Source organism: Papilio polytes, unplaced genomic scaffold (assembly GCF_000836215.1).
Source record: "Papilio polytes unplaced genomic scaffold, Ppol_1.0 DF824135.1, whole genome shotgun sequence".
In the NCBI taxonomy this organism is placed as follows: domain Eukaryota; kingdom Metazoa; phylum Arthropoda; class Insecta; order Lepidoptera; family Papilionidae; genus Papilio; species Papilio polytes.
In genome coordinates, this window is record NW_013525069.1 from 2,797,804 (window position 1) to 2,812,203 (window position 14,400).

The 14,400-nt window shown below is 32.8% G+C and overlaps 1 protein-coding gene across 4 annotated transcripts in view; it reads left to right on the forward strand.

The window, feature by feature from the left end:
* LOC106099288 overlaps positions 1-14,400 on the forward strand; it is a 121,077-nt gene that overhangs the window by 39,325 nt on the left and 67,352 nt on the right. The window contains exon 1 of one of the 4 annotated variants that reach the window (XR_001225369.1): positions 11,581-11,685. The exons of 2 other annotated variants lie outside the window; for them this stretch is intronic. Coding sequence is in view for 1 of the 2 variants with exons in the window: in XM_013277788.1 (XP_013133242.1) it covers positions 11,606-11,685 (80 nt within the window). In the remaining variant the exon portion in view is untranslated. Of the gene's footprint in view, positions 1-11,580; positions 11,686-14,400 lie in introns of those variants that run through there. One more of the 4 variants, XM_013277788.1, reaches the window with a different exon arrangement.

Genomic DNA, 14,400 nt, shown 5'->3' on the forward strand with positions numbered 1-14,400 from the left:
TACTATTTTCAAGTAATTATTTCGTTACTTTTTAGTGTACTGTTTTTTTGAGAATATTTTGTTTTGTTTTTAGTGCATTTTGTTTTGTTTTGTTTGTGCCTCAATAAATATCTGAAGGTTAAGTGACAGGTGAATGAGGGAGTTCTATTCGTTTGGACGTTTATTACCGACTCTGTTTGAAAAGCAAATTAAAATTTTGTATGCTCGAATAAGCATCAAATGTAACTCTTGTAACCAGATGAACTCTCCTGCGGGCTCTATTAATCAGATATGTTAACCGCCTACGTCATTTGAAGTATCGATATTTAGAAAGTATAATCGATTTAAAAATCGATGCAATAAGAACTCGATTGAAATCGATAGTTAACTACAATATTTTAACGCCAATTGAAGATTAAAGAATATTGTCATGTAGATTGAATAGATTTTTAATCAAATTTGCATTTAAAGTATTCAGCTTATATAACAGTAAGTGAAATTGGTAAACGATTTGATTCTATTTTAATGGATTTTTTTACGTACATCAAAACTTTTATTACAAATTTCGATGCGAGTAGAACAAGATAAATCTTTAAATTCGACTTCTGTAGTATTTAAGTTTACAATAATTATATTTGTAACTATCTGCAGTAACAAAAATCAATACATTCTATAATATTTTTATACGCAAATGCATAACATGTATTTAGAGAAAAAAACAAAAAAAAAAACTCAGCCAGTATTTGAAAAATGTATTCTACTTTTTTAAGTAACCAAAAGGTTAAACGAGTCGTAAACGAAATCCAAAATTAATGCGCCATTAACAATTCGCGCATGTGCAGGTACTCTGTAGTCATATAGACTGTCGCTAGCTGGCACACGTTGACACACCGATAATGCTTTTACGATTCTGTGACATTTTCCAAACTTGTTTATACTTAATTTGGTATAACCGGGCGACCTCACGCTGCCCCCGCGGTCTCCGTCATTGAGCTAAGTGCATAATCGATTTAGTTGTTTTAATCAACACCTTTTTCAAACTTTGTTTTACAAACTCCTTACTTTTTCTGTCTGTCAAAAAAACAATTTAAACTCATTGGTAACATCTAGAAGAAATAATACAAGATGAATTGATTGTTTTAATGCATTATTTATATTGTAATCATCATCAAGAACTATTAAGATTTTATGCAATCTTTGTCACAAACATTGCAATAGTTGAGACAACTAAACCTCTTAAACAAAATAAATGAATAGAAACGTCGCATTATGTGAAGAAAACGTTCAAAAGGTCAAAGACATTGGCTAATATTGATTGCTTCGCCCAACGAAGTTGTAATCAATTACATGTTAAGAAACTTACTAATTTAAATATGTTTTTCTCAAATAATATCACAAAGCTTAATTGAATTTATTGACATAGATTTAATGTTTGTACTTTTTTAGTAACTCTATACCCACACATTCAGGATAGCTTCAAATGGTGTTTTTAAATAAGACTATGGTAATTTCGGTGGTAGATAAAGTTCTCGTTTCTGTTTTAATATGGAATCAATCAATACTAAGCAGTAAACACACTTACGTTTTCGATCATAATATTTAAATACTAGCTTTTGCCCGCGACTCTGTCCGCGTAGGGTTAAAAAAAACAAAGGTACGTAACCTGTGTACTAGACCCTACATATGTGCTAAATATCATTAAAATCCGTTCAGCAGTTTAAGCTACAAACTTGAACAAACATTCACCCATCTACACAGTCGCATTTATAATATTAGTAAGATTAGATTATAAGTTATAAATAACTAGCTTTCGCCCGCGACTCCGTCCGCGTAGAATTAAGCAAAAACAAAACTGAGTAGTTTTTATGTTCTTCCAAACTATCCTCTACATCCATACCAAACTTCATAGAAATCCATACAGTCGTTTAGGCTACAAACTAACAAACATCCATCCATCTATCTAAACTTTCGCATTTATAATATTAGTACGATTAGCGTGACTTCATTTTCTAATAGTTATTTGTTATTTGTTCGCAAAATCTTAACGCACATAAATAAACCTTCTCTCGAGACGTTCGTATAACATCTAGGGAAAGCTAAATGTGGGACAAAGGAGAGTATCTTGTCTGCTAAAGTTGCACCAGTGATACGCAAGTTCCCTTTCTGTTTATGGCTGCGTTATTTAAATCTCGGTTGCTTTAAAATATACTATTGTACAGCTAAGTTAAAATAGACTCTTACTGTCGTTGATTTTTTGTCAATCATTAATATGATACTTATAGAATTGATTTGACCTAAAAGGGGACGTATGGAAAGAGGAAATATCCACTCTCTGTACAACTCCTCCGAGGATTAATGTAGGCAACGCATATTCAATTGCGTCTTTGTCAATCATTAATAAGGTATTTATAGCATAGATTTGACGTAGAAGGGGACGCGTGGGTAGAGGAAAGAGGAAGAGGAAAAATATCCACTCTCTGGACAACTCCTCCGCGGATTAATATAGGCAACGGGTATTCATTTTTTGCTTAACTAGGATGTAAAAACAGTAATGGTTTTACAGATATTTAGTACTTATGATTTTCATAAATTCTGGTAGGATCTGATTTATATTCCATCAATTCGGTTTCCACTTCTTCATCATATTGCCTTCATACATCGATTTCCTTTATAGATAGTTGTCTATTGTTGGCTTTTCTAAAATCAATGCTGTCGTATACTTGTTAGGTAGAAAACGCAATGTACACAAACATTTCACACTTAGATTGACAAATATCTGATATTAACACATTTTCTAAACGAAGACTTTCCATTTCTTTTAGTGTCAGCCGTCTTGTTAAATGAAAAATTATATTTCACTATTAAGCTTATGTTTTAGTAGAGTCAGAGAAACTTTAATGTTTCCATGAAGAAAATCTTAATAGTTTACTTTCTCGCTTTGAATGTAGGGCAGAAGGCTGTATTGTGGCGATGCAGTCGTTTAGCGGTTAGATGTCTAGAATGACTTGCTTGTTTCAATGTAGTGAACAATAAAATCATATTTTCATATCACACAGTTTTCATTTGCAATTATAAATACGATAAATTCATATATAAAATACAGTAAATTAAAATTTGTAATACAGTACAGGCCTGTCGCAAATATAGGGCATTGAAATATAAAAAAAAAATACTAATCGAGTACTTCCTCCTTTTGGGAAGTCGGTCAAAAATATGCTGTGTGCTGACATTCGACGTAATGAAGTGTGTTTACGTTTTAATATATTAGTATAAAATCATTACATTATCTCAGTTTTTTAAAGAAGCTATTACAATTACAATGTTATAACATTAACGCACGTAATAAGCTTGTATATTATGGAATATAGAGAACAGGAGTGGCGAGTTTGTGTCCATTTTTGTGTAGTCTTAGATTGACGTAATTCTGCAATGCGTTAACGAGGGTTATTCAACCGGGCTTTGAAAGTAACTGAGAGAAATGCGGTGAAAATCGCATTCATATATCTGCCGAACATGCTACACCGAATCAAATAGCGGAACGCTAGAAAAAACAAAACAGTTGTTACATTTACAACTCTATGTCTTAGGTGTTAAAGGCTAAAATAATAAATGTTTTCCGTTTGGAAGTGTATAATTGTAATTTATTTGTCAGTTTTTCATGATTTGGAAATGTTTTAGACTCGAATTTGTTTCATTATTGTCGTATAACATCAGTAAGACGGTTATGTGAAATATTTTTTAATCAGTTTTAATTGACATTGCATATAATTTAATTTGCACTATTTATGACATTTTATAAGATACTAGCTTTCGCCCACGAGTCCATCCAGGCGGCATTAAAATACAAAAGTGAGCAGCCTACATGTTCTTCTAGGCAATCCTCTACGTCTCGTCAAAATTTCATCGAGATCCGTTCAGCAGTTTAGGCTACAAACTCTAACAAACATCCATTCATCTAAACATTTGCATTTATAACATTAGTAAGATTTTAAATCGTCGTGATACTTAAGAAAGTAACCAAGCCTACTTATTTAACCTAGTCTTTATCAAGCTATTATTTGTGTTGTCACGATGTAATTTCTTCATTTCCCCACGGCCACGAAATGTTTACACTGTAGAGTGCCGCTTGTGCTAAATTTTATTTCGTAACCGTGTCTCTGTTTTGTTAAGAATATTAACACTGTATCAATAAGAAAGAATAAAATGAAGGTATTTAGTGACAAAGTCTAAAGGCCACACGATCCCTAAATTCGTCCCTAAGTGAATTTTAAAGACAAATTAAAGACTCTAAACGATTTAAAGTATTTTAAACGATATCTTATAAAGAGAATTTAAAAAGCTTTAAACAAGTTAATTTTTATTGTATGGCTCGACTTATGCTGGGTTTCTGAAGTATAATTACCACGTGATTCATTAGTCTTAGTTGGACCTATCTTTCCGCAGTGTAAAACTCAAGTTCGGAATTGAATTTCACGAAATTAACGAACCAAAAACACTAACGAATGGTCAAATATAGAAACCCACCATAAGCCAGTTGAAACTATAACTACAAGGCACAAGACAGTCCATTAGTCAAAAGTCGGCGGGCGTCTTGTCTATGACGCAACAGACGGACGGACGAGCACAAGAGTTATCTTTGCTCGAGTTCGGTACGCGTTTGTTATTAATGATTCATTAAACAACGCCCGTCTTAGTAAAGCCGTTGTTAACATGACGTGTGACATGTTGTTTTGTAATGTGGATTAGATTAGCGTCGACAATGACGAAGAAATAAGTTGTAATGTCCGTGTTAACTTACAATAATAAAGGCAAATACAGTTAGAACGATACGTTAGAGTTAAATAGGATAGATTAAATATGTAGGATATAATTTCTTTATCTATTGAACGGGAGATTCGTGGACACCAAATTGGAATTAAATTGGGAAGCCTGTTTAGAGGAAAGATATATAACTATCAGTACAGTCGATTTGTGGAACGGTCTGTCCTCGGTGGTATTTTCAAAACTCTTGACTTCACTTAGGATACTTCAAGAAGCGAGCATATCACTTCTTCTAAGGCCGGAAACGCATCTGCAGTTCCCCTGGTATTGCTGATGTCAATAGGCGTCGAACATCTCGGTGTTCAAGCACTCGTTGGTCCGTTTTCGTATAAATAGTAACAATTTTAACCACATCATAGTTTTAAGCAATAAATGAGTAACAACTGACAAGTTTAGTTTCGGTGCAATTCAATTGAATGCGTATTTGTAGTACGGAAATGGTACGACCGGAACTAAAGGGGCGTCATGAGTCAGCGTGACTCGAAGCAGGCAAATCAACTGTGACCTGTGACCTGATGCGCTTTTTGAACAAATCAATACAATCGAAGAGGTCAAAGAAAGTAAAATCTATTGAATTACTTCGGCGGTTTGTAACGGTAAAATTACACCTTTTTCAAGTTTTTTTTTTTTTTTTTATAAGAGAAGGGGGCAAACGAGCGGCGGGAACACAAAGGTGGTCAACGACGCTTATTGCTAATTGCTTACGCTCTTATTATTTATTCAAAGACAATAAGACTATTGCTTGTTGTTATGGCACTATTATTTGAAACTAAAATTACAATTTAAAATAATAGTTATGTCTGATGGGATTATTTTTATACATTCTGTTTGATACGACCGTCACAAGAATGAAGCACGTGCAATCGTTTTACCAACATAAAAACAAAACTTTCACTGCACGAATTACGTCAAAAAACATATTACCATAAACTTAAACACTTATCAATCAAAACGTTAAACAAATTTAAATCGTAAATTAATGCTTATAAAACACAATGTCGCTCAATTGACTTCATAAATCATGATCCGTGACGCCGGTTGACGGACGTGAAGACTGGAAACTTATACCAGTTTCCAGTTGATATTAGATAGCTATCTCGTATAAAAAGCTATTCATTTGTAAACTGTTCATTATGATAAGTGGTAGGCGATAAAACGATGGTATATTACACGCTTAGAGGTAGAAAAAAAGTTGACCGATAAATTAGTTTTTTCACGGTTCCTCTTGAGTTTGGAACCTTATTGTTTGATTGACAGGAAGGTATTTGTAACAGCTAACTGAAGAAGATACTAAATAGGGCAGTTCTTTATTATGTTTTAGTGTTAGCGAGACTATTGAACACAGTCTTTTGTTTTTACAACTGATTTTTTCGCATTTTTAATTGATGTTTCTTTGTTTTCAATGTGACATTTAAAGAGTCAAGTTTTTTAAGAAATTTGGTGCGGGTTTGGTAAATTAATGGTAAAAGTTATATGAAATTTTTTAACATAATTACAATTTTTACATGACGTTTTAATTTTAATTCGATGTACAAGACAACATTTTTGCATTGAACTTAATGTTGAGGTTGTTTTTTAAATGTCTTCAATAAGCCTTCGAGTAAAATCTAAAATGTATATTTGAATGTACATTGTCGGCTGTCGTAAAATGTGTTCTGGGAACATTGGTCGTCTGTATGTCAAGAATTCAATGGAACTGTTACAGGACGACCGATCGAATGCTTCGATCGATCGCAAAGAGTAATGAAGTCAGTAGAGCGCCCACTCCATTTCCTTCTATACAATACATATGTCATAAATCGATTTATTTTGCACCACGAATATTACAAAGTCATCGCGAACGCAGAATGCATTTGTTCGTCGATCACAAAGAGCACAATCTCGATTTATTTTACGCTTATACAAATTTTAAATCTTTATTATACGAACGACACAACGAAGTGACAAGCGCTCTTACTCAGCATGATTTTGCGAACTTCAGTCCCTTATATTGTACTTGATTGGTATTTTTAAGTTCTATTAAATTGTGTGCGACCGACGCATGTCATGTGTTTGACGTTAAAGTACTTGATAACATCTTGAATATATCATTTATGTTACAGTAAAATTGGAAACCCACTTGTAGCAACAATCTGATTAATCGACTGGCAACAAAGAGTCCATATTTTTAAATTATTTTTATATCGTGATTGATGTCTCTATATTTGATAGATAATCTTAATAACAACCGAATGATCTGTGACATCAATTTTATTAAATGCTTTTTTTTAAATTTATTTTTATAAACATAGATCGAATACTCCAGAATCAATAGTTCGTTACGAAACGATTCTTACCTAATTCCGCCTACATTTAGCTCTATGACGTAGCCTCCCCGTGAACGTGACGTGATAGGCATAAAAGAAACGTATTTATATTCGCCCCTCTGAATACTAATCAGGTGAAATTGACATGTTATATGTAAAAATAAGTGGACAATCGCAAACAGGATGTGGACGTCTAAAATGTTTAGTATATTTTGAATTATTTGTACATAGGTCACTTTTGTACTAATTCATCGATATCTTATGAGGCTAAGACCATCTTTAAAAATACCAAATTGCCAAATGTACAAATAACACAAAATCGCATTTGTTACGTTCAAAATGCAGAAACGATAAAATAGACACCAGGAAAAAATAACTTACAACAAAACCATACAAAGAGACACAAAGTTTTTATAAGGTCATACGTGTCAAATACTTTGGATGCCATTTGACCTCAATTTAACCTTTAATTTCCCGTTCCTTTCAACTTGACTTGTTTTACACAAATATTATTTTAATGGTGAACGTTTCAATAATATTAAATAAAATACTTTTTAAAATTGTATTTCGTCGACTGTGGTTGTGGTTTACATTTCTTGCGACTATTACCATTGCAAATTGTTTCAACATACAAGTAGCGACATCTGTCTTACAAGATTGTGGTGATACGACACGAGTGTTGAAGCAGTGATAGCGAAGAAATAAAAATGTTGCCTGATACAAGACTGCGTTTTAAGATAAACATTCTTGAGTGTCAATAGTTTTAAAAGGGCTTAAAATAATTAAGATACATTTAGAAGTACAAGAAAGATTTCTATTTAGATAAATACGCTATAAATTTTCTAAACGCTGTCATTTCGAATTAAAAAAAAGAGATTATTCCCAACCGTGACCCCTATCTGTCACCACATGGGGACAGATGGGAGTAAAAAGTTTCATCCGTCCAACCTTTTGCGACGAGGTGACGGTTGGAACTTATTTTATTTCTTAACGGTTCCACCTGTAACCTTATTGGTGAGAGTGGGACGGATGAACCTTTTTATTCTCCTCTGTCCCTTCGTGGGGACAGAGAGGGTGATGGTTGGGAATAATCCGAAAAAAGATTTGATTATTGAAAACAAAACTTTAACTGCGAACAAAATAATTGAGCTAAATAAAGCTACCTATCAAGTCAATAAATGTTAAGTTTGTGTCAAGACCGTTCGTAAGCTCCTTAGTGTTTCAATAAAGATCTAGATCTGTCCGTACGTTGATTGACTGAATTGTGACAGCGAGACACGATAGCTTCGTGTCTAGTGTCTCGCGTGTCTGTCGATAGCATCGCACTTCCCACTTATAGGTTTCTGTCCTCATAACAATTAATCCTGAATTTAAAAACACTAAATCGTTTTTAAAACGTTTTCTTCACGCAATTTTACGCAGTTAATATAAACTAGATTGATGCGTGGGCAGATAATGCGTCTATATTTAGAGTAAATTGATAGTTTTTAGAGGACGATTTGAGGTTGACTGCCGGTCCACATTGGAGAAGAGTTACGCGAGATAGAAAACAGTGGAAGAGTTTGGAGGAAGCCTATGCCAAGAGGCACGCTGATATTAGGGACATACTATAAGTTACTATATTTAATCTAATTTCAGAATAAAAGGCTAAATTATAATAGTGTTTGGAATATAGTGTTTGGTAGTGGAATATCTTGGGATTTCTATTCTATTACTTTGACAGTATTATATAAAAATTGTTGCTTGCGACTTCGACCCTGTGAAATTAAAAAATAACTAATACAAAATACAACCTATGTTACTCACAGATAAATTACCTTTCGAATGGTAAAAGTTTTTTTTTAATTGGCCCAGTAGTTTTTGCGTGAATCCAATATCAATACATATAAAAATACAAATCTTTCCTGGTATAATATTGGTATAGATAGGAATATGGAATACTTATAAAATTAGAATAGTTGGCAAGCTTGGTAACAAATTTAAACGCCAACTAACATCATCATCCACTTGCCTTTATCCCTTACGGAGTGTCGGCACAGTATGTACTGCTCTTCCATACATCTATCAGCCGTAATACCCGAGTCCACTCCTTTCTTAAGCATATCCTCTTTCACACAATCCATCCATACTTTCTTCGGTCTTCCTCTACCTTTGTAGCCATCCACATTCAATCTTAACACTTTCTGGTTTATGTCCCCATCGTTATACGCCAAATAACAAACTATAGAAATAAATCAATAATTATTGAACCATTATGTTTGTAGCAATCCAAATATTCATCACGTAAGCTATAATAATAGAAGATGATTAAACTCTGAACATTTCCCAGGCTCTTTAAATAACCGCCATCTATTGGGAATTAGTATGCAGGTCTTATCATTGTATAATAAATAGCATGCAATAAAGTCATCCACTTATCAGTGCTACATTAGTTAAGTTGTTATTGCATTCATGTTCATTTTAATATAATATTAAATTAATAATATATTGGTATTATATTAAATAATAGACGATGTGATGATAATTATTGTCTAAAGGGATAAGGAAATACATAAAAAATAAATTTTATTAAGATATATATTACTTGTTACATGTTTTAAATATGTTAGTTAGATTTTGGTTGGTTTTTAAATATTTTTTTAATAAACAAGAGTCAAGATATTGCTAGTGTTTTTTTTTAAATTGGCGTGAAAAGTGTTGCTTATTATCATAATAGTTATTTAGTGTTTTACTCGTACAGTGTTAGACCAAGATGTTAGAAAAAATCTTTGTGAATCTCCACAATTTAATGTGTTTTTCTAGTTATAATTTCTACTATATAATAAGTAAATAAGATTTGGAAATCGAATAATTGGAAACAGTTATAGCGTACTCGTTAAAGAAAAGTAAACTAAAGTTCGGTTTCATTCAAATTCAAAGCGCGCTTTTCTAACGGCACGGTACAGAAATGCAGGGCCAGTTAAATCGCACTACTATATCGCGACTGGATTATATAATACATTAATGTGTGTTGTATATTTAACAGACACTTGAACACTGAGTTTTATTTTAGTTTTACTCGCGGTAAACTAGCGCCATCTATCTAACTAACATTTCATTATTTTTTGCTACTTGAGTAGAGATCGAAGATTTGAATTCAACAATATTAAGGTTACTTTAAATTTTCGTTTTGACATATAATTACTGTTGTTTACTTTGAAGAGCAAAGCAGGATTTTAGTCTCAAATAAATTAAACTTAATGCGATTGGAACTAGGTTTACTTGTACTTTGCACGTCTTTTCACGTCAAGAGCAAACATTAAAAATATATGAAAAGTAAAATTGAATCTTATTTAAATCGCATAAAGGTATTTTTTATTTGAATCAAAAGACGACTTAGGAGTCATTAGATTAACAACTACAAATGCCACATTCTTTTACACGATTTTTGTCAAAATTCGCCAGTTCCTTGCTGAGTAATTACTCGTATAAATTAAGTAGGTCCATAAACGGTTTTCTGAGTGTCATCGCTTGTCCTATTCTAGAACAAAAGTGCCGCTGTCCTATCACGTACGTGTATCGCCCACCAACTCCTATTTCCACGCCTTTACATCTCAACACCGCACCACTTCCTAGTTTTCAATTAGACAAAATCTCTTTACGATCTCCTGGATTGAAACGAATGAAATACGTGCAAAATATTATATGTAGAGTCCTGTTTCTATCTGTCTACATTTTCAAAGTATTTGCACGTTTCAGTGTACTATTTAAAATTCTGGACAGTAAAATGTGACAACTTTTAAGAGCAAAAAAGTTAGTGATAGTCAAATTTCTTGTTTTTTAACGAATTTATCTGAAGGATAAAAAATTTTTTTTAATACTATTTTTAGTAAAATTTTGTATATTTTTGGCCTCTAGCCTTTAACTCATAATCCAAACCTAAGAGGTACAACGTACATACATGCAAAATGAATCAAACAGTTGAAACTGATAGGCGCTGATGAACTACCCTCCCCGAACCGGCGAGAGTTTGAAAATACCCACTTGTGCAAGAACCATCAAATTTAATCTGCCTACCTACATTATCGAGTTACGAATACGTAACACAAAACATAATGTATGCAAATAATTGTAATTCTTATGTCATAAAATACAAGAACGAACAAAGCGTTATAAAGTAAAATCTCAACTAAAGCAATTAATAGAGTCTGTGAGAAAAGAAAGGCTTTGTAAACAAGTGAACATCAGCAATTACGACACCAAGCAAATTTCAACAAAACAACTCAACCACAACTATCTCTTTCACCCCAAGCACTTTGTTTGCAAGTTGAAGTGAGATTTCCCAACCCCACATTGTAATTCGCTACTGACGGTTCCAGTGTAAGGCTAAAACTTGAAATTTTTATGTTAATAAGATTGCATTATAGTTTGTTCTAATTGTTACAGTAGTATGAAGAGTGCGCGGTCAGTGAGTGGTCGTGTGCGGATTGTTGTGTTGATCTGTTTGTATATTTGTAATCATGGATTTGCGACATCACAAGGTGTTGAGGTTCAAGACCAAAACGAACTTGTCCCGTTCCTCTTCGATATCCACACCAAGGTAAAAACCGATAACCACTATTATGTTAAAAATCCTTGAAATTTGAAAACAGTATAAATTTAAATTTAAATTAAAATTAACTGTTATTTAAATAATTTGGAGATGGTTGAATTACAAATTAATCGACTTAGCAATATCTACGTAAATGCATTTTAAAGCAAAAAAAAAAAATCACCCCTTCTTTCTTCAATAAAGGTTTAAATTTCCCTGTAAAAGCCTTGACCTTACACTAATTTTGTCTAAAAACTATCCTAGAACTATCTCATTTGTGCTATTGATATAAGAAATTTTAATGTTAGAACAAATACTTTCAACTAAAAGTAAGCCAATTATTTTTGGTTGCTTTGTCTACTTTTAAAACGCAAAAACCTCTTTTACCACCCTCTTAAATATCATAGAAGACCTTGATTGAGTTAATGGGGAATCCCCAATCTTTGTCCACTGTTCTCTCACAGGTCAAACAAAGAGATTTATCAATCGCAATAACTGTGATGCAATAGCCGTACACTCATTACTACGCTACGTGTCACACGTTCACATTACATATGAGAATGTATTTGTGATTACAAATGTAATTAACGCATGATTAATATCCGGCTTGAAATTATAAAGAGTAACTCATAGATGCTGCCAAGACAAACAAGTTAATGTGACGTCATACATCAACTTTCAGGCACTGCAATAGCTGTTATACAAGATCGAGTAATTAAACTTTTTATATTTACATGTAGGACTTGGTAAATGACCAAATGTCTACCAGCAGCCATTAGCCTGGAATCCACTGCCTTCAGATATCTTACTTAATATTATAAATGCGAAAGTTTAGATGGATCTTTGAAAGAGTTCAGCCGTTTCAATAGAATTTGATGAATGGCATAGACGTAGAACAAAGATGGAAGAACATATAGGTTACGTTTTTCTTTCTTTTTTTTAATTTCACGTGTACGGAATCGCGGGAGAAAGATAAAAGATAGCATATGCCTACATAAATGGACAAAGGATTTCCAGTTCTTTTTCTTTGTTTTTTCATTATTGCAAGAAATCTCTTTGAGATGATGCTGCAAATGATGATGAAAATCTAATGTAAAGAGTAATAAATGACCATATACATAGTTTATTTGATTATTATAGCTTCCACGTGCTGTCTACTTTGGTATAATTTTGACACTCATTCGCCTGATTCAAGATACTTTCAATGTCAGACAAAACGAGGTCAGACGATTTTATGTAAGCTTGTGGAACAAGTCCAATTACTATGTATCTTTCTCTTTTAACTTTTGTTTAAAAAAAGAAACATTTTATTACTTACTAACTGTTGCTCGCGACTTCGCCTGCGTGAAATTAAATAATAACAAAAAAAATGCCTGTTACTCACTGAAAACTTAGCTTTTTAATGGTGAACGAATTTTTAAAATCAGTACAGTAGTTTTTACGTGAATCGAATACATACAAAAATAAAAATCTTTCCTCTTTATAATATTAATATAGATTAGTCACTGGAGTCTTAGTTTATTTTTTTAAACCAAAATATTAGTAGATTTTTGTTATTTTACTAATATTTCCTTTAGCCCTTCCAACTAACCTTGGCTTGTGATAGGATATGGTTCACGACAATAGTAGAATGGCTGGATTCGAAGCCTTGACCGCAAGATCGGTAGTCCGTACCCCAAACCAAATTTTTTCGAAAAATACGGCGTAGAAATATAGTTTTAATCAATTTGCAGAGTCGGCTGTTCTGTGTTAATTATCAAAATATTAACTCTGTATTAACATACAGAATAACATTATTTTTCGCTCATCAAGCGGTCTTAATATACTTTTTATTGTTATTGCTATTTTTTGGGGCCACTAATTAACAAGGATTGCGTAAGACAGGCATTAGGAAGTAAACTCACTAAACAAAACTGTTTATACGTAGTTTTAGTGAAAGCTGCCATTGTGATTATGTAAGTTCATTTAATAGTCTTAAAACTGAGAGATCTGAGATATTTCGGTAGCTTTATGCGATTATAATAGGCATGGTTAAAAACGAAGTTTAAAATTCTAACATGTATTATTATTATTTTTGTTTATGTTACCGTTAGTCTATTTTTTCGCGTTGTATTGTATTTTGAGTACTTGTTTGCTGATAGAAAAAAATAATTAATGTTTTGTTTAAACATATACAGGATGATTGGTGAGATACGATTCTAAAGAATACTCTATACTCGATTTACGTTAAGATGTAATAAAATTAGATTTAGGGCCTGTCCCACCAAATTGTAAATTGTCTGATAACAATCTGTGTAAAACATGTGATGGAAATATCGGATTTTGGTCTCTTATGTGATAGTGACGTCATTTTTAAGCTATCTGAGCTTCTATCAGCCAGTGGTGGGACAGGCCCTATATAACCAAATTTCCCTAAAAGCACGCACAATTTCTGGTCGTTAAATATCATGCATTGCGCATATATTCAACTTTCTGTTAAATCTACTGTATAGTAAATTACATTTATTTTTAATATTAATTTTCTTACTATATAATAGACAAATATCCGATTGTCGACTGTTACTATCTCACCAGACACCCTATAAACAACTAAAACTATAAAACTAAGTAGTATTTTTTAACGGTAGTTTACTAGCATTACGTAGATTTCACTAGGCCAGGATTGCGATAGGTTAGGCATTTCTGCAGTCGTGAAACTTTATGACAAGTTGTTGATTAATGGTC